The 24,298-nt window shown below is 38.2% G+C and overlaps 1 protein-coding gene across 7 annotated transcripts in view; it reads right to left on the minus strand.

The window, feature by feature from the left end:
- The window catches only part of ERICH1 (glutamate rich 1), a 163,734-nt gene that overhangs the window by 126,087 nt on the left and 13,349 nt on the right, over positions 1 to 24,298 (minus strand). For all 7 annotated transcript variants that reach the window (XR_007375339.1, XR_007375342.1, XR_007375341.1 and 4 more), the window contains exons 2-3: positions 21,282 to 21,473; positions 3,324 to 3,458 (exon numbers count right to left, since the gene is read on the minus strand). Coding sequence is in view for 2 of the 7 variants with exons in the window: in XM_048936909.1 (XP_048792866.1) it covers positions 3,324 to 3,458; positions 21,282 to 21,473 (327 nt within the window). In the remaining 5 variants the exon portion in view is untranslated. The remainder of the gene's footprint in view (positions 1 to 3,323; positions 3,459 to 21,281; positions 21,474 to 24,298) is intronic.

The raw sequence follows: 24,298 nt of genomic DNA on the forward strand, positions 1-24,298 counted from the left end.
AAAAAAAGCACAGCCTCTCAGAGCTTTAACCTTATCTGAGTTGAATGAACATAAACTGAAGATGTACTCTTGCCATTTATCATTGTCAGATTTTAACTAATCCACTTAGCTATCTGAGGGGTTTTGTTGTATATTTGAAAGCCACACAGATTTTGACCTCAGAGTTCATCCCTAGACATTTGCTCAACTACATTTCTAGTCTCAATAAATGCATGTCTGATTATTTCTTTGTTTTACTTCTCTAAAATTATTTCATAGAAAATTCAGGAATTAAATGGCACACTTAATGATGACACAACATCTTTGAGAAAGGCAACATTGCTTAGAATCATAGAATCACAAAATCATAGAATCACTCAGGTTGGAAAAGACCTTAAAGATCATCAAGTCCAACCACAGCCTAACCATACTACCCTAATTAACAACCTTCTGCTAAATCATATCCCTGAGCAACACATCCAAATGAATTTTAAACACATTCAGGGATGGTGACTCAACCAGCTCCCTGTGGAGCCTATTCCAGTGCTTAACAACCCTTTCTGTAAAGAAGTGTTTCCTGATATCCAACCTAAACTTACACTGGTGCAACTTAAAGTCGTAAGTGCTTAAGTGGCAAGATCTCTGAGCTTTCATCCCTACAGACATACAGAAGAGTTTAAACAACATACTTTTTTTTTTTTTTTTTTTTTTTTTGCTTTCCTATGCATGTCTCATCACATTTTTATGTATTTTTTGTCTGTTACGTTTTACACTCAAATCAGAAAATGAAATAATCCACGGTATGACTGCTGAAATTGTTCTTTTCATGCTTTATGAGCATTGCCTGAAATTACAGTCTTCACCCCAATTTTGTATATATGCTTAGATTAATGTAAAATTAACCACGCCCCCCACAGCCTTGCAAAATTAGCACTGATGCCTAAAGTCATCTTTAGATGGAACCAACAAGAGCCTTCAGCTGCAGCAAGATCTAGCACACATAAAAGGACAGTGAAACAAATGCAAATGTAAAAAGGGTGGTAAGAAAATTTATCTACATGGAGATTTCCTTGCCTGGTAAGAATACAGCCGATCTTATCTTGCGAAGAGCAAATGGCTCCACACATTACTTCAAATGTAATTTTTTTTTTTAATTCTGTGATAACGTGTAAAGTCAAATAGCAAACCAGTCAAAAAATAAAAGCCTCTCAAAACTCCAGATGCATTTGCTAACTGTAACACAGTGGCTAAAGCTGAAAATCTACTCTTACTGAGCACTGAGACTGGGATCAGATGTAAGAGATCACCATCAAACAGTTGATACTGTCACTAAGCAACACCAGGACACTACTCTCTGCTATCATAGTTGGAAAGTTTTGTTCTTGCTTTTTTTTTTTTTTTTTTTTTTTTTTTTTCCCTGAAGTAAGAGAGGGAAAAAAAAGATGAAATGTAAAACAAGTGACATCATTGCTCAATAATCTACCCATTGTAAAACTTAGATGAATACTTATGCGACCCTTAGAAGGCACGATTTATGCAATCCTAAATTCTAGTCTGTTCTACTGCTATGCAGTATATCAACGTACAATATGCATCACCATGTATTCATCTATGTGTAGATTTTAAATTGTAGCTGAGTAACTCTACCACAAAGTTCTGTACCAACACCTCAGTAAGGATGCACAGCAGCCAGTGCACTGAGAGAGCTCTGCTATCAGCTTTTATTTAGAAGTAGCCTAAGTCCCTGCCTAAAAGTTAATGTGATAGGGCTATTTACCTGCAAGGTACTGTGAGACTTAACTTATCATCTGCAAAATAAAGAAGGGGAATGTCTTTCTGATGACTGAAAGAAGACCACATCCAAGAGTAAGAAAACATAATGAAGTACAGAGAAGAGAAACTGCTTCTATATGAGAATAAACCGCAGTTTAAATCTGAAGTGCTATAGGACAGAAACCCAAAATGCTGTCCAAAGAGAACAATGTAATTCAAATGTGAGTCAGTTAGTTTAGGAACAGACTCGGGATTGAATGTGGATCCCATCTAACAAATGGAAATGCAGAAGATACAGTTGGGCATTCGAATCTCTTAATTTCAGTAGCAACAAGACGTACTACTATTTTACTTTGATAAAGGCATTTCTTCCCCACTCCAATAAAAAGATCTCTTAATTTCACAGTGAGAAAGTACATTACTGAAATGCCACCACAGTATTTTGGTAATTCTACTCATATTCTGATTCAGGTATGTATCATAGCTTCTTCATGGAATGTTTCCCCACCAAAGGTGAGATGCATACCTACATGTTAGAACCAGGACGCTAACCACAGGTTATGTCATGAATGGAGCTCAGAATAGGGTACAGACCTGCATTTCAAGCTGAAAATTCACCCCTTTAGGTACTGTTTTCAAAAGGCAAGGCACTGTTGTCTTTCTATATTTCTAAGTTGAATCACAGGTTTTCCTTAAATTTAGAGAGTTGCTAGGCTGAAACAAACAGTAGTTCAATAAATACCACTTATTAAATGTTTTATTTCAGGAGGCTCACCTGGATATTTCCTTTGCTGTAGATTGCTGTTAATAATATAGTAGCAAATGACAGTAATAGACAATTTAGAAAAAAAATATCCATAGGAACACAGTAATTGAAAAAAAAAAAAAAAAAAACAAAAAAAACCTAAATTGATTTGTTTTATCTAAGATTAGCACTTACTTCTAAGACAGATGATATCAATTTAATTCTAGCAACTTCACTGGGATTGCCATGTTTCTTAACAAAGCTCACTCAGAAACCACTCTAGAGATCATGCCCTGCTTCTCTTGTAGCAGACAAGTTCTAAAGTGACCTGGTCACAGTTTCTCATCAGAAAGCCTCTCAAAATCTATGGAATGGTATCTATTTCCATCACAATCAATCAGGTGAATTTCTGCTGTAATTGAGAGAGGTCACTCTGAAAGAATGTTAAACCTCTGCCCAACTCCACACAACTTCAGCAGTAAGACTTACCAGTAGAGCTGTATCTAACGTTACATCTAAGAACAACATGATGTAAGTGGGCATAATATACATGTGGTACTCAAATGGGAGGTGCTGAAGACTTCCCAATTTCAATAAGGTCTACAGCACTGTAAGGCTATAACCAAATGCTGAATCTGGTCTGCAAGCTAACAAAGGAAATGAATCTAGAAGAATGAACCCATCTCATTTTGCTTATACTGCAAAACAGTGACACCCACTGGCAGCAACACTTTAAATACTTAATTGTTACAATTTAAATCTACTTGGTAAGGCTTGCGAGAATGTTTCAGAAAAATTAATCACAGCAACAAGCAGACAAACTTACCTGTAGAGTCAGCACTACCCTGGGAGTTTTCAGAAACTGTAGTGTTATCAGTATCTGGAATAGCTGCAACGTAGCCCTCAGGAGGAGGACTCACAGTGTACACTCTCCTTGGAGGAGAGATTGTGGTGACACTACCTACAAAACAGAAAAACAAGGTGTCTGGCTATTGATCTCAGTAAAGATTTTCTCAAATATTTTCACAATTACAGCAATGATAACAAATGGTCCCTTAAGGATGAAAATAAAGTAAGAGAAAGGCAGATGTGGCACAATCAAATAATTCAATGATTGACAAAAGTGCAATGATTCTGTAGCAGCTGCACATAAATAAATAATCTAGGGGTTAGTTCTTTCCATTAGAAATGTCAGGGAACAATTCTGCCCTAACTTAGCAGCAGCTTCCACCTGCAGTGCTATTTTACAATCTATTTTTCCCTCATCAACACGTGCAGACACTTTTTGTGTGTGTGTGTGTGTAGGGGGGGGACTGTTCTGTAGAAGATGTAGGGATTACAGAGTGACACAAGTAATAGAAAAAGAATCACAGAACTTCAGTTTGTCCACCTACAGACCTTTTAGATGTAGTCTAGCTGCTGTTACGAATGCAGGAAGGTAAAGTGGGCTTGAAAACCACACAGGAGTAAGTGTGCAGTTCGCAACCAATAGAGTTCACCTCCCCACCTCTTTTCCATTGAAATCTGGGGGAAATGTGTCAAGCAGGAGCCTTCCAACTTCTTCATTGCATGGGAAACATTATTTGTGATGATAGCAGTAAATCGTTTTCGTAGGACCTCTTTCACCTTTAAAAAGTTACTCAGAAATATGTGCAAGAGTGATAGTATACATCTTTGTATGAATGAAATATATGAAATATGTGTTACAGTTACATGAAACTAGTCCAAATACCACTTTTTTGTTTGTTGGTTTCTAATTAGTAGTGACAACAGGAGAGATCAAACACATGGAGACAAAATATCTTCTAGAAAGACAAGATGATCAGGCTCTCTCCTGGTGTTTATTTTAGATAATTTTAGATGGTTTGGCATGTTCTTTCTACATTGGCCAGCACTGACACAACACAAAGCTTCCCTCCTTGAAGGTAATTTGGAAATTTGCTCTTTTAAAGCATATAGATGAAACTTGTAGCATTATTTGGAAAAAACTTCATTCAGGCACACATGCTTAGCCTCCTCATTTCACAAATTTGCCAGAAGACCTGAGATGATTCAAGCCATCACCAAGCTGTAGCAATAGTTAGACTACTACCTCAATATTCAAAATGCAGTTGTTGTCTGGCAGAAATAATTCTTGTTAGGAATCAATCTTTCCGTAATTAAATAGCTTTGTTTCCCCTAGTCCTTTCTCTATCCACATATGTAACTTAATCATACATGTTGAAATTTCTCGGATAAAACATTGTAAAAAAAATTTTGGCTTGACTGATTATCTCAGATTTCTGTGCTGATTACATTCAGAACACTTTTGAAAAGCTCCACTACAGTTGTTTTTATCATCAGGATGCAACCCTTTTATTTTGAGAATACATTAGAAAATGACTGTTTTTCTTGAACAAGAAAGAGAATTTCAAACAGATGTTGATGATGCTCATCATACAGAACAATAAAGGACATTAAATAGTTAATACAGTATGATAAAGAGCAATTATGTGATTTGGAAAATCACATAAAATAATTTTGAGTAATTCTCTAATAAGTCCCCTTTGCTAAGCTGATGTGAAATGACAGAACGGGTAGCACCTGCATTGATTTCTTTCCCTACCTTCCCATGTTGATGAATGATGAAGTGCTGATTGGTGACAATTTTAAATTACAAGTATGCATACATATATCTTTTATTATCCTCTTCTGAATAATTTCAACATTTTTCCCCTATGTTTCACCTTTTTCATCTTAGGTTCAAGTTCTATAAGAACAAAGACAACCATAAAGACCATTAAACTCAATTTGCAGAAGACTAATTTAAACTTTTTAATCACACAAGAACTGACTTTACAGGGACATACTTCCTAAGACAAAATAGTTTAACACAACAGGATTTAGGAGAAAATCTGTAACATCTAATGTTATGAAGAACAACAGCAATTTTTATTACGTAAAAGAGTGAGGACTCAAATTTAAGTTGATCTGTTTAAGTGGGAGTCCCTAAATGACTTTTATTTACCCTACGTACATCTTGAATTAGTTTACAAGTTATGAAGAAAGCATTAGTATTTGTTAATCCAGTATGCAAAGTCAAACTGCTACTGGATCATAAAAACTGTACATGCTCAACTGAATAACATCAGCATCCAACTATCTCCCATTCTCAAGACATTAAGTTTGAATTTTTCCATACTGTGGCCAATCTCCCTGGGCTAAGGATGGATTATAAAATCCTAAACGTTGTTGTAAAGCAAAAAAACATGGCAATGTTCCAACTTTTTTTTCTTTTCTTTCACCAGTGAAAGTAATCAAATACTGAAGTACTCTAGAATTCCCTCTTTTCTAACGGTTATGCCATGAATTCACCAAACCACTGAATAAAGAGACAAGACCAAAATGGCCAAACTGGTTACAATCAATCTTTAAGTGATTTGTTGCAGAATCATTAAAAGAAATCAACACACACAATGTAGAGTGATTCACTTTTTTATAACATTAACACATCACATGAAATTGAACAAATGCAGTCATCCAAGAGGTGGAGTGAATGTCTTTTCCTTACCTACTGTGTCACAAAAAAAAAAAAAAAAACAACCTCAAATGTCTTACTGTATCTGCATACATTAAATAGATAGATGCTCACCCGCAGGTTGCCCACAGAAAAATGGTCAACAGTTCATGATGTTTTATTTTGATCAGAAAAAAATATATTGAAAGAATGCTTACAAAACAAAATGAAAAAATACTGTTCTTGAAGGTAAACCAAGAATACAGAACAAATAATCAACTTCTGTGCATATTGTTTTGTACCACATTCCCCACACAAAGCTCCTCTGCATATAAATCAACATTTTGCACAGAGTAGGGAAGTGTATCTAAACACACTTACCAAAGTTACATCCACAAGCACACCAGCAGCGTGGCTCACTATGTTATCACTGCCTACTCTATGACAAGCAAGGAATGGACCTCTTAAGGAGCTGAGGGTAAAGCTTCCATCCTACCTTAGCCAAGTGAAATTTCCAACTGCTTGCTCTGTTATCGTTTCAGGTAAAGACAGTATGTTTTGTTTCAGGCTAATTTCAGAATCATAAAACTTTTCCCCACCTGCAGCTCCAAATGCAGTTTCCATATCATTGCCTGGACAGAAAGCATGCTTACCAACACTAACAATGCAGACGTGGCTAGCATGCGTTCACTCACTCATGGCCCTATACTTGCTAGCAAGTAAAATTAAACTCTAGGTAGTGTTAAAGCTTCTGGTATTTGTGGTGTGCTGGCCCCAGGTAGCAACCAAACTCCCAACTAGCTACTTGCTCCTCTCCCAGCAGGAGAGCAGGGTGGAGTGAGGGAACAGAAAGAGCAGGAGAGAGAAAGTTCCCAGGTCCAGATTAAAACAAGGACATCACTTATCAATTACTGCTGTGGGCAAACCAGACTTGGCTAAGATAAATTAATTTCCCGCCAGTTCATTTAAACATTATTTACAGGTTCAGGTATTTGGAAACAAACTGTCTTGCTGTGGGACTATTTTGGAACCAACTAGAGCTGGTTGTTCCCAGAATGGGGCAGCCACTTCTCACAGAGGTGATCCCTGCAGATGCTCTGCTACCAAAAACTTGCATCTTAAACAATCTTAAACTCTCTAGTAGAGCACTTCGCTGGAACTGAGAAAGCCTCAAAATGAAGTACTTTATTTCCACACAGTGAAACTAGTAGAACAAACAGAGGATGGATGATCAGTGGTCTGCTAAAACCTCTCACCATCTTTCCAAACAGTAGTCAAGAGGCATGTTAGCTGCACTTGACAACAGAAAATAACTCCTTGAAAACTCCCAACTATCACTTCTCCATGTGGAGAGAAGAGTTTATTTTCATAATAGATCCTTACGGAAAACCACAAGAAGACAGGGATGGATGCTGGATCAAATCCAAGGTCTGATTAGTCCAATGTTATGCCTTCTACAGAAGTCAGTAATCTTCAGATTAGCATTTACCATTTTACACCATCACAGTACATACAATCTTGACAAACATAAGGCTTGAAGGTCCCCTGTTTCCTTTAAAGCGTTTGCAGAGCCTTACTCTGAATTGAAGGCAAAGTGGCTGGGGAGCACACCCACACACTGCCAGGCAGCGAAAGAGCCCTGTGACTTGCGGATCTTATCTTCCCCTCCGAACACAAAGTCCTCTGGGGTACGCAGTTCTTCTCTTCTGAGAACCAGGCATCCAGGAAAGTCATCAGTCCATGGAACTGGAACATTAACTCTTTAATTCCCTGAGCTTTGCATGATGTTACAATATGGAATGTCGATAGCAAAAATCACAAAACCATGACAAGTTTTTAGCTCTTTTAGTTAGAACAATCTCAGGGACACAAAATATTGCATATCAGTTGCTGTTCATGTGGCTGCCCGTCACAGGATTGTTTTCAGTCTTACGTCAAAAACATTACCGTGCTGTCTGCAAAGGCAGAACCTTTTGCTTCAAGTTGTCAATAAAAGCAGAAAGTACAGTTCTTTTCTGCAGAGCAGTGCATAATTCCTGCAGCTTGACCTAGGCCTTCAGCAGGATTCCCTCTCTCCATACTAGATGTCATCTCAGGGAGAGAAAAGTGATGATGATAATAAGCAGCCTTGTAAAGTATAGATGTTCACTTACCATTTTACTCAAGTGACAATTGTCATACACTAATGGAAGCTTTGTGCTATTTTGGTAGGTACAAAGTCTCTGCTTCAGGTGGGAACTTGGCTTTCACAGTTATGGAACTCTTTTATGGAGAGCTAATTAACATCATTTACTATCACAATCTAATTGCTTTAGCCTGCTTAATATTTCTTAAGCGCCCAATCTTTCTAACTTAACTAATCCTAAAATAATTTTTCTCACCTGAGAATACCAGCATCCACTCCATTTCCCCTATTATCTGTGTTTTAGTGAACTGCAAGAGGAGAGTGACCCAAGCCAATTTTTGGGTTGCATTCCTTCCAGACACCCTCCACCATTTTCTACATAAAATGTAACTGAATGGTTTTTTAATATCTCATTAGTTCATTATGCTATTTGCTATTGTAATATATTTTATTAGCACCAATAACTGGAAGGCAATACTGAAAAATTCTTCCACGCTTTGCTTCAGCTTTACAGTTTTGAAGATGTCTACTGTGCAGTTTTGAATGGTTTCCTTGTCTAACAAATAAGATGTCAAAGCGTATTATTTTACTCGAAATATCACAATTTACGTAGATGCAAACAAAGCAATGAAAGAAAAAAAATAATTAAACATGTTGCCCTCCAGCTCAGAAAATCCCAAGGTTGTAAACCATTGAAGAACACTGTTGGGTAGCTGTACAGTATGCCTCCCTTACTGCAATACTGTTTTTGGCAATATCAGCTTAGATGGTATCACAGAATCACAGTGGTTGGAAGGGACCTCAACAGATCTTTGAGTCCAACTCCCCTGCTAAAGCAGGTACCCTACAATAGGTCACACAGATAGGTGTCCAGACAGGTCTTCAGCATCTTCATAGAAGGAGACTCCACAACCTCCTTGGGCAAAATCCTTCTTAATTTCTAGATTAACCTTACCTTCCATTACAGGGTACACACTTGTCTTTAAACAGAAAAGGTTCACCATCCTCCGATGATCAAAAAATGACGTTTTTCACTACGTTCCCAGATTTTTGGTAGAAGCTACATAATACAGGACTGCTCCCCATTCTTAGGTTGCAAACCATTTTGCCTCTGGCAGCACCCAACTCACTTCTTTCCAACCTCCATTTTGACACTACATGTCACCAGACATGTCATCATGTTGTCTTCATTAAATAGAGAAGAATCTAAGGCTAGGAGGCAGCTTTCTCTTCTTGAGTAATGGAAGTGATATAAAGTAAACTGAGTCATTACCGAAGTCTTTCCTAAGCATTCACTTTTCTATCTTTAAGATTTAATACTTTAAATAAATAAAATTAATCTTCAAGATTTGTTTTTGAATGAAAACTCTCCACCAACATCTGTTTCTTCTAGGCCCATAGCAGCTTGCACTACTACAAAACTAACAAGATGAACTATCAGAAGCAGTTTTCTCTTCCATCCTGCCTCAATTCCTTTGAAGAAATAAGACTAATATATAACAATCTACACTTTGATATCATGACCACCAGGCTTGTCAGGAGACTGGATGAGCACAAGGTTTCCCTAGGCATTTCACTACAGGGATAGTAATTGCCTACAGCTTAGCATAAATGGAAGGTATGGAACCAATTCCTACAACAGCTCCAGATAGTCTCCAGTGTGGAGACTGAACAAGCTGAACAGACTGGAAAAGGAAGAAGGCAACTGCTGGCCAGCATTATAATTTGTCCTCCACAGTGCACTATGGTAATAACTACACTTTTCAAAAAAATCAGGCATACTTATTCAATGGCAGCCATGGATTTGGTGGGACAGACTCTCAAGCCTTTTCATCTGGTAATATTTTTTTGGAAAGATGAGTCCATCTGTAAAGTTCTGCCATCCCCAAAATGAAGTTGTTCTTTCTCATGCTCAGATAGAACTGCTTGTGGTACTCCTGTTTGTGCCCATTGCTCCTTGTCCTGCTGCTGAACACTACCAAAAACAGCTTGGCCCCATCCACTTGACACCTGCCTTTCAGGTAGTTACAAGCATCGGTAAGATCCCCTCCCAGCCTTCTTAACACTTCTAGCATATTCAGATCCATCAACAGAGAAGCCTGTAACTATAACACTATTTTTCCTCTGTACTGACATCTTCAACTCCTAAAAATGCGAAGTACACCTTCCAGGGGGCTTTAGAATAGGACAGAGGTCTTTGTTGCAGCAATTCATCATCTGTAATTATTTCTCAAAGACGTCTCTTTATTCAGCCCGCAGGCTCTCACATATTACCATTTTGCCTTATAATTTCTCTCATTCTAAATGCTGGTAGCTTATTTCTACTAACATATTTGCATTTCTTACACTTTTTAGGGCTATGTATTTATTTCACTGTAGATTGCAGCTTCCTTAGTATAATTAAGATTTCTTTCCACTGAATACTAGGCCTTATTATATTCTGATTTGTATTAAAAGCATGAATCCAATTTCTTTTTGAAGCTGACACAGGTGGAGGATGACATAAGAACTTCATTAGCTCCCCTTTCCCCCAGCAGGTCATTATACAGCTACGTAAAAGGAAAAAAAAGAACAAAACACCAAGAAAGTGTTTTCAATTACTTTTCTTTCTTTTTTTTTTTTTTTTTTTTTTCTTTTGTGGTTAGCATAAATGACATCACCATTTGTAAATTTGGTTTAAAGCCCATTTCTAAATTAGTTTATTTCCTGATAGTATCTCCAGTGGAATAACTGCAACAGCTATCAATGAAAACAAATGGTGAAACTTTGACTTCACATACTTTACTGAAGTCTGTAGGTTGAAAAAGTTTGAAGCAAGTATGCTCAGAGGACTAGGACACGTTAAAAGAAGAAAAGTACTTGGAAAAGAAAAAAGTAAGCATTTCCTCATCACTGTTTTTTTCCTTCACCTTGATGGAAACTAAGATCTTCAGGAAGAAGTTTAGGTCAATAAAGATATATCCATTTTACATGGCCCAAAGCTGGAATGGAAAACTCACAAGAAGCAAGACACAAGAGAGCTCAAATTTATTTGTCTCAACACCTCCCACATGGGTGCTTTTCTTTCTTTCTTCTTCTTATTTTCTTTCTCTTAAAAAAAAAAAAAAAAAAAAAAAAAAAAGCATCAAGAAAGGCTATATGATAGCTCATTTTATTGAAGATAGGACTTACTATTATGACTCAGTCTCAGTTTCATTACAATGTAAGTAGTAGACATTCTTTGTCACATTAAAAAAAAAAAGATGAAAAAATAGGAATGCTTCCTTTCTCCTGGAACTGCTGTACAATCTATATTCTTTTGGGAAAAGCAATGAAAACAAAGCACAATAAAAAGTGAGAATGAAGTAGGGAAAAACCTTGATCTAGGAAAGCAAGAGAAAGAATACTTTCCAAAGTAGAATCTGACAGGTGAATGGCAGTTTTAGAATTGTGACAAAAGAATGATCACTGTACACCAGTTAATATATATTAGGAAAAAGTTTGTACTGCTTAGAGTTTTCTGAAATCTGAAGATTTGAGGTAATAATGAAACACTATATGATGAATATGGTAAGCTTCATTGTCTTGTATACATCTTTGATCATGACAAGAGAGAACATTTTGGTTAGATGTCTAAGAATTCATGTTGTATAAACAGGAGAATAAGGCTACCCAAAGTGTTAAGCTAGCACTTGCTCAATTATTTTCCCTAGTGCTGCAGATGTTGTATGAACACACCTTTTAAAAACAAAGTCATTCCTGTCAATCAAGGTAATTAAAAAAATGCAACAGCACTAAATCTAAAAGGCCATGTCTATGATGCAATTAGTTAATTACACTCACTGATTAAGTGATTATGTTATTACTGGGACTTATCTGAAACTAGTCCAGGAAACAAACATATATATCCATCAGAATAGAAGTAAACAAAATTTGAGGTTTTTCAATTCAGCTACAAGAGGCATTGAACTTACAGGCTCTCATACTGATAAGGTATTTCAGATGTAGTTCTCAAATCACTTTGTCATGGCTATCAGACAAAGTCTCCAGTGACTGGAAAAAGGGAAATACCGCTTCCATTTTCTTGAAGGGGAGAAGGGAAGACCTGGGAACCATAAGCCAGTGGGCATCGTGTCTGTGCCTGGAAAGACTGTGAAGCAGATCCTCCTGGAAGACAAGGTACACAATAAGATGAGATTGTTGGAAACAGTCAATGCACCTTCACCAAGGGCCAATATTGCCCAACCAACCCAATGGCCTTCTACAATGGAAGGATGGCACTGGTGGACAAAGGAGGGACAAATGACCTCATCTATCTGGATTTGTGCAAGGCTTTTAAATAGTTCTGTACCACGTTCTTCTCTCTAAATTGGAGAGAGATGGATTTAAAGGTAAGAATACTTGGTGAATAAGGAATTGGTTGGATGATTGCAGCCAGAGGGTTGTGGCCAGTAGCTCTATGTCCAGGTGGGATTCAGTCACAGACCTGCAAGGATCTGTCTTGGGACTGGTACTCTTCAACATTCCCACAAACAGGGGGATTGAGAGCATGCTCAACAAGTTTGCCAGTGATAACAAGCTGAGAGGTACAGTTGACAAAGTAGATGGAAGGAAATGCAGAAGAACCTGGGTAATCTTGAAAACCAGAATGAGGCTCAATAAGGTCAAATGCAAAACGTTGCAGTTGGGTCAGGGCAATCCCAGGTATATGCACAGACCCTGAGAAGAACTCAAGAGCAGCCCTGAAGAACTTGAGGGTACTGACAGACAAAATGTGAATAAATATAATCACTTCCTAGAGGTTCTTGGCAATACCAGGTAAAGTATTCATAGACAGGCCAGTCATATACAGAAAGAGAAGTTAAACTCATCCCAGTGGTGAAGGGGATCTCTGGCTATGCAACACTCCTCAGGAAGCAGCATAGGTCCCAGAGATGTTGTCCCTCCAGTGGCTGGCCCTTATATGAGCCCAGGGTGGCTCCAACCTGGGCCTACCCCTTCTGTTCATGTGGAGAGCACAGTCACACTGCCTGTGGCCAGCCATGCTCCTTCACAGGTGCTTAATTGCCAGTTCAAGCCATGACCCTTAAGGTAATGAAGCTGGACATGTGCCAGCAGCATGCTTTCACAGCAGGGAAGACAAACTGTATCCTGGGCTGTATTAAAATAAGGTGGCCAGCAGAACAAGGCAGACGATTGACCCCTTTATTCCACCCTCATGAGGCTCCATCTGGAATATCTCATCCAGGCAGAGGGCTCCGAGCACAGGAAAGATGGAGAGCTGTTGGAGCAGATACAAAGGAGGGCCACAAAGATGATTGAAGATGGAGATGTCTCTCTCCAACCTTGCAACTCTGTGGTTCTGTGATTATGGAGAAAAACTGAGAGAACTCGACTTGTTCAGCTTGGAGAAGAGAATGCTCAAGGGACACCACACTGCAGCATTTTAAACATGAGGCAGACCAATTTTCTACACCAGCAGAGTGTGATAGGACAAGGGAAAATGGCTTTGAACTGAAAGAGGAGAGATATAGGTTACATGTCAGGAAGAAACTCTTTACTCAGAGGGTGTGAGACACTGGCACAGGCTGTACAGAGAAACTGTAGATGCCCATCCCTGGAGGTGCTCAAGGCCAGGGCTGGATGTGGCCCCAGGCAGCCTGAGCTGGTGGCTGGAAACCCTGCCCATGGCAGGGAGGTTGGAACTAAATGACCTTTAAGGTCTCTTCCAACATAAGTCATTCTATGTTTCTAACCCACAGATCTTATTTCACAGTTGCCAGCAAGAGTCCACTTCTCTTTACATTCAAAAATAACAAGCAGCATAGGAAAAAAAGGCTGTGGAAAATTCTTTACCCTGAACTTAATCAGTAACAAGTCTGTATTGTAAGCACGTCCACTCACTTCAAGTTATGGTTAGAAGTTACAGTTGGTAGTAAGGAAATAGGAAGCAAGAATGCCTAAAATCAGAAAACAAAGTTTGACTCAATACCATCATTTTGACAGTGGCAGCTTAAGCACTACACCCCTCATTGTATAAGGGAGCAAGACACAACCTGTATTGTCATCAATGCATTAAAATTAATTTTCAAATGGATGGACAGTGCAAATGCTAACAGACAGCAGCTCAACTTGTCTCCAGATTGTCTCTCAGCCCTTTTCTAGAGGAAAAGCCCATTTTATGGAGTTGTTCTTACAGAAGGCATTTTCTGTTTCCTTTCTGAAGATAGTTAGTTTCCCCATAGCTGACTAGATTTAGGTTTAGAGCATGTTTACACATAGCTAAAGCTGGCATTTTCCACTCCAATTAGACCACTAGTACATACAATTAAATAAGCTATCTGTTAAATTGTTTTCAGTTGTCAGAGGAGCAGCAGATTTCTTTATGACATCTAAACTGTTTGGAGTGAAGATGCAGAAGAGTAAACATACATATACAAGAACACTGGAAAAAGAAGGAATTGGTCAATCAGCAGCAAAGGAAAAAGAAAAACAAAAAAAAAAAACATTGCTAGGGGAACTGGAGACTAAACTACAAGTCTGCTTCCATCAACAACTAAAATTACAGATATTAGATAGGCAGCCCACTCAATCTGAACATAGATGGGACATATTTACATTCTTTCCTCCCCCAAGCCCCATATCTCTACATTCTCCCTCAAACATATATCTGTCAGCTTGGAAATCTGGTTGAGCACTATTTCTACCATAGACAAGAGAGGTCATCGCCTTCTGTCAAGCATTCACTTCTGGATGCATTTGTCTCATTTGCAAAGTATAATAACACTACAGAAATAAAGCAGGTAACAAGAAGAATTTTAAACCCTTGAGATAAGACTGTGTGACAACACTTCATTTTATAATAATGGTATTTCCACTGCTCTTCACCTTATTCACAACAGACAGCTTTACATAACAATTAACAGCTAAAGTGATGCTGAATTGCAGAATCAGTTTCTAAAGCTGCTTAGTTCATTGTGTACTGCTAGAGTTGATCTCATAAGTTTATGCACTTTGTCAGTTTGATCAACTAAAGGCCAGTGCTGATTGCACGTCTTTTTTCAAAAAGCTTTGTCTTCCAGGTGCTTCTGTCACAAGCCTAGACTTCCCAGAACATAATGGCTCTGGGAAGACAGGATTAGGCATAGCAGTCCAAGCATCCAAACTGATGATTTCTGAAACAGTACATGGTTGGCATTAACAACTTAAATGGGAAAAGTAAGATGGACAACAACAAAAAGCCCCACACAGCTGTACTGAATTTTAATAGAAAATTCACATGTAGGATAACAGTACTGGGATATTTCACAGCTACATTCTACATCACACATTCACATTTTTATTCCAAGCATATGGATTAAATTGCATTTTTGTCTACTCTGATGGAATGATATAGTGCCCTTCTGCCCCTAATTAAAACTTAGGAATAATCATTTTTCTTCATTAACACTTGAAGAGGAGGAAACAAACATCAGGTAGGATGTCCCCAAAAGATTTCACACTGTCCAGATTCTTCATTTTTCACTTGGAAAGAGTGAAAAAAGTGAAACAGCATGCTTTATATATAAATACATATATATATTCCATACAAATATATATTGCATTTCACATGTATAGAATTATTCTTCAGCAACTTTTTAAATTTAGTTTTTATAAAGATACTAAACATTAAGCAGTAAATCCCAAGTCCTTTAAAAGGCAGCTATAATTCTGATCAAGAAAAACAGCAAAGACAAAAGAGGCTATTAAAAATCCAAATTGGCAGGTAACAGGACTCTAGCCAGAAGCATGTATATTGATTTTGAATATACACTATAAATGGTATGGTAACTAACTACTATGGTAAGTAACTACTAAGATTTTAGAGCATAAAGAGAAGAAAGCAAGGAACCATATATGTCAAGAGAAACATCCTCTATGAAGTCAATCTTCGTTGCAGGTAGGTAGTTTTGACCCTAACAAGGGTCAGAAATGAACAAAACCCATTAAGGTACAACATTTAATATAGGCCATATTTCAGCAAGTCATTCTGAGAAATGCTTTCCCAGTCATTTGCCTGACAATTCTTTCAAGTAAAGCAAGTTTTTAAGCATTTTAAAATATTTACTACATTACTCAGAAACACATTCACAAGGTCAAGGAAAGGAAAATTAAGTCCTCTTTTTCGCATGAACTTTCATTTTTCCATTTGCTTTCTCTAATACTGCCACATAAAAAGGCTTAGGTGAATTACATGCATGCCTTGATTTTAAAGGGTTTAACGTAACAAAGCAGGCTATCTAAAGCTTCCTTAACAATACATCGAAGCAGAATAAAACTTATTTTCTTGAATCCTCTAAAACTGAGGTATAGCTCGAGAAATAAAAGAATCTGGTTCCTCAAAGGAAAAAATGTTTAGGAATTCTTAATTAGTAATTCTATGGCTAAACAAACTCCTATTTTTGTTACATTCATTTACTCATTGAATACTGTAACAGAATCAGGAAAAAAATATCTTCTTTAGGAGGACAGAAATCCAAAGCAAAAATATTGGACATTGGTGGCTTTCTGCATTTTATTATTTATTTTTTTTTTTTAAAGTCCCTTTAAAAATATTTTGAGATGTAAATAACTATCCTCCCTCCTTGGAGTTCAGAAGAACAGGAATCCTCATGTTTTCTCCACACTATAGAGCTACCACCTTCTACAAGAAGATGTAAAAGTTGTTCAAAAGAGCAACATGTAGTCACAAAGGACAGCATCCCTCAGAATCTTCATTTCACCTCCAACTATGCCATGTCTCACTGTAAGCTTCAGTTCCAGAACTGTGCATGAAAATTGATGGTAATTTCTGATACTAAACTTCATAATTAAAGTTTCTTTCAAGATTAAATGAGGACAAGTCATAAACACAGTTCCCAGTGTTCTGAATACTTAAGCACCCTTAACTTGAGCTCAAAAGAGGCACATAAATGCAAATATTCACAGGATCAAGTTCCAAAAGTACAATCTTAAAGTTTTATGGGCTAATAAATAACAACAATCTGGGAAGAAGGGTTAGCTTGTGCATATTGGTAATAGTATCTTCCCAATTTGAAAATAGCTGTTAAAGATAAATTGAATGTTGTGATTCACAGGAAAAACTGTTATTTAATGCTAGAAAATACTTGGATCTTAAATCATGTTCATTCTAAGAAAATCCTCAGTTTCTTATTGATGCCAAATTTTTTTCAGTATTTTTTTGTAGGCATAACAATAACTTCCAAAGCTAGAAAGACGACAACAGCTAGGCACAAAAATACCCTCAGTTTCCATTACCCATCTTAAACTTCTGCTACTTAAATGATCATCTTTTCCATACGTAGCCCATAACCTCTGCGCTACAAGAAAGAAGTTACTTAAAACAGTACAAGACCAAAAACTTTGATCAACGTACCTATCTTTTTTCAAGGCTACACGGTCCATGGCCCCAATTCTTATAGCCCATCACTCAACATACACTTTCAGTGTTCAATGCCATAAAAAAACAATCACAACATGTAGATGATCATTTATGCAAGAGTTTTTATTAAAGTTGAACTAAACCATGGCCAGAAAAGAATGGCTAATGGCATTTACTTGCCTCCAATAGAAAATAAGCCCTGTTAATTTGCTGTTAAAGGACAGCCTCGTTGCTTTGCTGTGAGAATCCTAAATAAGGAGGTGTTTCTACTGCGTTATGCTCTCCCCACAAGTTGCATTGTACCTGTACTGGGATTTTGGATCAAGAGCCTCTGTTTATATCTAGTGCCCAGAACTGCTTTCTTACAGTTAATGAAACAGAGGAGTTATACATCAAAAGGTCATCTAAGTTCTCCTTCTCACCTCCCACTTCAGTTGGAATCTGGGCAGAACCCGATTTTTAAGAACACACTTTACACAAATGGAAGCATTTTTGGCATCAGAAATTACACCAGTTACATTTATTCAATATTTTCATCATAGATAACAGGCTATTCATTACCTGCTTCCAAAGTACAATTATTTCCAAATTAATGATATTAAATATCATTTTACAGCATAAGCTTAATGCTTTATCAGCCTCTCAAATAGTGCCACTCTGTAGAGAGAGTACTACAGAAAAGTACTACAGAAAAGTAGTACTTAAAGTACTGATCGAAGAACAAACAAAATGGGAATCCAATAAGGTGAGATTCTCAGGCAATCTTCTGTCACCTTAACCAGATGCAATATGGAACAACAGTCACACAACCTACAAATACAAATTCTACCACAGACAGATGAAAGAAAGCCCTATAGCCAAGCTGTTACTAGCCATTCTAACAGACCAGGTGGGGTCCAAACAAAAACAAACCAGAAAAGGCAATAGATGCACAGAATAGCCACTGTGGGAAAGAACAGCTTAAGAAGGTCATCAGTCCAATTCCCATCAAAAACATTTCCAATTAGATTACATTTTCCAGTACATTGTTCAGTTTTTAGCACCTCTAAGGATGGAGATATCACAACCCTGTCTAGTTAGCCTATTCCAATGCTTCATCAGTCTCAAGACAGAATTACATTCCCCCTCCATCCAGTATCTAGCTAGAATTACACTTGTCACAACATGTTTGCTCTGTTGTTAAACATCTGAAAAAAGTGTTCCCTGTATTAACTACTAAATAGGCATAGGAAAGTAATGAGATTTCCTCTTAATGATCTCAAAACTAAAGAAGCTCAATTTTCGGTCTCACCTTATTTGTGATCCAGCACCCTGTACCATGGCGTCCTCCACTGGATCCACTCTAGTTTGTAACTACCTTTCTTTTACAAAGGAGCCCACTGATCACAGTAATTTCAGTATGGCCTCACTCCAAAACGGTCTCAAAGTGAAGTGCTAATCCAGCGTGGTCTCACAAAAGGAATGATCGCTTCCTACGACCTGCTGGCCATAGTGCTAACACAGCACAACACGTAGTCAGTCCCCTTTTGCTAGGATGCACTGCTCATCAGTGATGTAAGTCCTTTTCTGTAGAGCTGCTTCAAGCCGGATGACCCCCTGCTTATATCAAAAGTTGTTCCATGACACATATAGAACTTGGCAGCCCAATGTTAATCCCCACGGTGCACCACTAGCACGTGGCCACCTTCTGAACCTTACGTGGCTCATCACTATCCTTTAAACCTGCCAGTCTATCTGATCGTTTACTTGCCTAGCTGGCATCTCCCCATGTTGGCAATAAAAATACTATAGTAGATTGAGTTGAAGATCCTGCTAAAAATTGAACAAAATGCACTGTGCTCTCCTTATCTTCACACCAATCACACCATCACAGAAGGCAACTAAGTCAATCAGGCACAATCTGCCACTGTTAAAAGCTTACTGCTTCCAATCACCTTTTAGTTCTTCCTATGTTTGGAAATAGCTTCCAGAAGGACTTCATAATATATTTGCAGTTTCTCAGGGGCTCCTTCTTACCCCTGGTGAAAAGCAGGCATAATACTTACTTTTCCTAACCTCTGTGAGCTTTCAGTGATGACAGAAAGCAGCACAGCATCAGCCAGTTCTCCTGGATGCACATCATCTCATTCCACTGACAGGCAATTGTGCAACTTGAACAAGTACTCCCTAGCCATCATCTGCCATAGGGATTCCCTTCTACAAACTTTAACGCCAGCCTTCAGGTTCTGGTAGGGCAGAAGACAAATCTTACCAGTAAAAACAGAGGCAAAAAAGACACTATGCACCTCAGCCTTTTCTTCTATTTCCTCTTGTCCTCTATTAGTAGGTCCCTTGGACGTTGAGCAGTAGACCCACACTTTCTTTAGCCTACAAGTTGTTGCCCCCACTGTTCTTGTTTCTCCCAACATCCTTCATGAATGTCAACTTCAGCTGAATTTTGGATGGACTTTTATCAACTCCATCCCAGAATACTCAGGCAACACCTCCACGTTTCTTTTGCGAAGTTGATGTCAGCTTTCATCTTTTATATATTTTCTTTTTGTATTGTATGAGCTTCCCTCCATGAGGTTAGCAGTCCATAAACGCAAGTAGCTAATATCTCACAGTTGTTTATCCTGGTTGTTAAGAACAAAGAGCTGGCTATGAAGACCTGTGAAGGCGAGCCTTGCCTCATCTTCCCTTTGCTGCTTCTTGATGCATTTGAAAGCAGTCAGGCATCCTGCCAAAACTGCTCACTTTCTGCATGTCAAAATAGGCCACTCTCGAGCTTTAGGAAAGTTATTCTTCAAGATTAACCAGCTCTCCTAAGCTCCTTTGCATATCTAGATCACTCTTCCACTGGATCCTAAGAATTAGACCTGAGAACAACATGAAGTCCAGGGTTCTAATTCTACCAGCCAATTCAGTTACTTCTTTCAGGACTTCAATCTCCAGTCTATGACCACATCTGTGATCATCACTTCCTTATTCACAAGTAACAGCTCTAAGCACCATCCCTAAGGATGCTCTCTGGAAACATGGCTTTTAATTTCAAGTCAAACAGTTTAATTGCCTCCTTCAGTTATGCAAACTTTATTGTAGACAAACAACACAAAGCACTTCACACTTTTTCCATACTTGAGCAAAGAGCCTTTCACCCGCAAATAATATCACAGCTACTTTATTTCACAACTCCATCATCTTCTGGCATTGCATCCACATTTTACAACCCATTTGCCAGAGGCCTTTTACCTACCTGTCAAAATAGTGCGTCACTTTTACCACACGCACATTTACTGAACATAATAGTCTTCAGCAGGATATGAATACATTGACTGAATTGGCATTTGACTTCCATTGTGCTTACAGGCACCTGGGGTTTCTATTGCAACATAAGGGTAGGGATTAGTGCTGGATCATTTCACACGCCTGATCTTTGGGTGCATCTCCAATAACTGAGGGGAGCTGTAACAATTAGAAAATTGTACTGATAAATAGATTACAGAAAGAATCATAGAATATCCTGAGGTAGGAGGACCCACAAGGACCATCAAGCCCAACTCCTGAACCCACAACTTCATATTAGTTACTGCTAATGATACATGCACACACATACACAAGGATGATTTTGGAAGGCTTATGCACTGACCACAGGTGTTTTAAGTACCAATAGCCCTTTTATTTGTCTGCTAGCATCAACTGGATGAAAAGTAGTAGATACTACACTGTTCTCAAATAACTATATTAAAAGCATATTATCAGAAAAAGGAGCGTGCAGTCTCACCTCGAGATGATTTGCTGAGTGTCCCACTTGATGTACTAGCATCTGCTGACAAAGCCTGAACATTTTCCAAATCATTCTCTTTGGATTTTGAGCCCAGATTTATGAGAACCGCCTCCTCTTTTCCACTCGAATCATGCACAGGAGAAGATGAAGTTTCAGCATAGAGGCGTTTCAGCACTTTCTTTATGAACACTGTGGAGTAATAGAAGAGTTTTAAATAGGGAAAAAATAATCAGTGATTTAAAAGGTAGCTTAAGACATTGAAAGTACACGAAACCAAACTCTAATTGACAACAGTTTCCCTCATATCCAGTGCAAATCTGTCTTCAATAGTCCCTACCTCTCACATGTAATAAAGTTGAAGATTTAATATATTAAAATCCTAAACTGCGCCAGAATAGACCAGCTTTGAAACCCCAGAGACCACTAGCAAGGTGACTTATAAAGTGCTCTATTTGACTAGATTTTGGCAATAAATTAACACAGTACATTTCCAGACTAAACACATTTATTTTTAATTGTCTTTTAAAACAGATACTTTTAAATATTTCTTACAGAAGTGTTACAAAGCTGCTTGAAGTACAGGTCTCTCCTGGGATAGTGGCATTGCAATTGAATCACTCATTAAAAAAAAAAAAATCAGTAAGCTAAATCTGCTTAATCATATAGAAAAGCTGGTAAGCAGCAGTAGAGACACGTGGTAACACAATCATTTCTACCAAAGTAGAACTGCTCTTATTTATGGGTTACCTTCTCATTTCACCTGCAATCTGCCACTAAGTCAAATGCAAGCATCATTTGATTAAAAAGGAATATACGCAAAGAATTTAGTCATTAACAAAATTATCATCTGTATACGAATGCATGTACATTTCAATTGGTTCAAGTAACATTGATATTTTTTGTCTATTGCAGAACAATCCCAGGGAGGTGGTGGAGTCGCCGCCCCTGGCAGTGTTCAAGAGGCGTCTGGACGACGTGCTGCGTGATGTGGTTTAGTGCTTGTGGTGGCAATGGTGATGGGGAGACGGTTGGACTAGATGACCTTATAGGTCATTTCCAACCTTGTGATTCTATGATCCCCAGTTTCATAAATTCCAAACCTTCAACCAGATATTGCAGGGAGACGGGGAGCGAAAAGAACAGAGATTCAGAGGAAAATATCTGACTTTAATTCCAATTTTAACAGAAATTATACGGTTCATACAAGTGACTTGGTGCAGATTCTTGAAGTAATTCTGCTTAAAGCAGTTTATAGAAATACACAGTAGCAGTTCACAGATCCCTTCAATAAATGGCCTAACTTTACAGCTAAAGAATCAGATTCATTGAGTTGGGAAATCCTTGAACTCCCAGTCCTGGAGATACAAGCTCCATCTTCCCATCATCTCCCTACACTGCCTTGGTGATGGGTTTCAATTGTCATGTCACAGCTGCAGGGAAGAATGTCTCGGATTTTTTTTTGAGCTCCTACTAGTTTATGCATAATCACTTTTTGTTTGGACCAAATTTCTTGAATAATCATTGACCTTATAAAAACACCCAAGAAAAGAGCCGAGCTTGAAGAGTCACTTGAGCAGAAAGCTTCACCTGAATTTAGTTTTTCTACACATACTCCTCATAAAGTGGCATCAAATATACTGATACCAGCTACAAGAGATACCCACTTCAAGAAAACAACCATTTTGCTGGATAATTATTGCAGAAAGACACCAACAAAACAGTATGTACCAAACACACTTTTTCCTTCTGAAGTTTCCTTGCCCAGGTATTCTTCCACTGGAAATACAAAACCCACAGTTACTGACTCCAAAGGAAAGAAGAGAAATAACCAACCAGTACAGTAAGACAAACCTAATTGCTTTGTGAAGAACTCTGACTCTAAAGGAAGCTGTCTAAGAGGTTTACCCTGAACCCTTTCTCCCTGAGCACAGCTATTGCAACACTTCAACCAACCCCAGATTCAGGCACTTGTACTGTACTGCACCCAAAGCAAGTACTTCTTTGAGATAATGGTAAATCTTACCAAGGAGGTAAGTGTTCTCCAAATCTGCTGTAGCTACCCTCCTTAGTAGCTACAGTAGATGTTCCATTCCTCATTTGAAGTCGGACTCCCCAAGTCATCTGTTCACATTTCTCTTCTCCCCCAAAATGGCTCCTTTCTTCATTTTAAAAATATCCAAACTATACTCATATGCACATTGGTATTGCTTCAGAAGGCAACATGAGATCACTTTTAATACACATTTATTCTTACGGACTCACTTCATCTGTAACACCTATGTCTGAGAAAGCAACCTGAAACACTTGCCTTTGAAAGGCATAAATACTTAGGAAGGCATACTTTCAACAAAAACCCTCTTGGTTAAAAATAAATGTCTAGATCAGTAGCAGCAATGTATTTACTCAGAAGAGATGTAGTTCAGCTGCCAACACAAAAGCTTTCTGGTTTTCAGCATGAAAAAGGGGAGAAGAAGCTGGGTGCTCTTTACTGCCTGCAGCACTTGTGCATCTGACAGTGCCATTGAGTACAGCAGGCATCTCCTTAGGAAACCAATAAGCCCAATAGCCACAACAGAACAGAAACAGGCAGCAGTGACATCTAGGGCATAACAAGTTGTCTGTTTGGAACCAGGTATACTTCAAGCCTTCTGAGTACAGCAGGAATTAATGAACCCCAGCGGTAAACCTTCCTTGGGAAAATTTTAAAAGATGGCATTCCTAAGTAGTTAGATAAAAAACCTGACTAATTTAGCTTGAGATATTAAGAATCCTAAGTGTTTTGCGGCCTGCATTAAATAAATAAATGAAATCTGCACATGGTCCAACACTGTTGCAACAAGTTTTCCTGCATACCAACAAACAAGGGAATTAGACTGATGAAACAATATCTATCCTGCTACCCCACAACAGCTTTACAAGCACTCTGCTTTGGCTTTAAGAGTCTCTCAGAGCTGAGCTACCACAACCTCTCAGATGATAGAGGATGCTGTTTCCTTGGGGTTCTATTACTGCAA

Source organism: Lagopus muta, chromosome 2 (genome assembly GCF_023343835.1).
Source record: "Lagopus muta isolate bLagMut1 chromosome 2, bLagMut1 primary, whole genome shotgun sequence".
NCBI lineage: Eukaryota > Metazoa > Chordata > Aves > Galliformes > Phasianidae > Lagopus > Lagopus muta.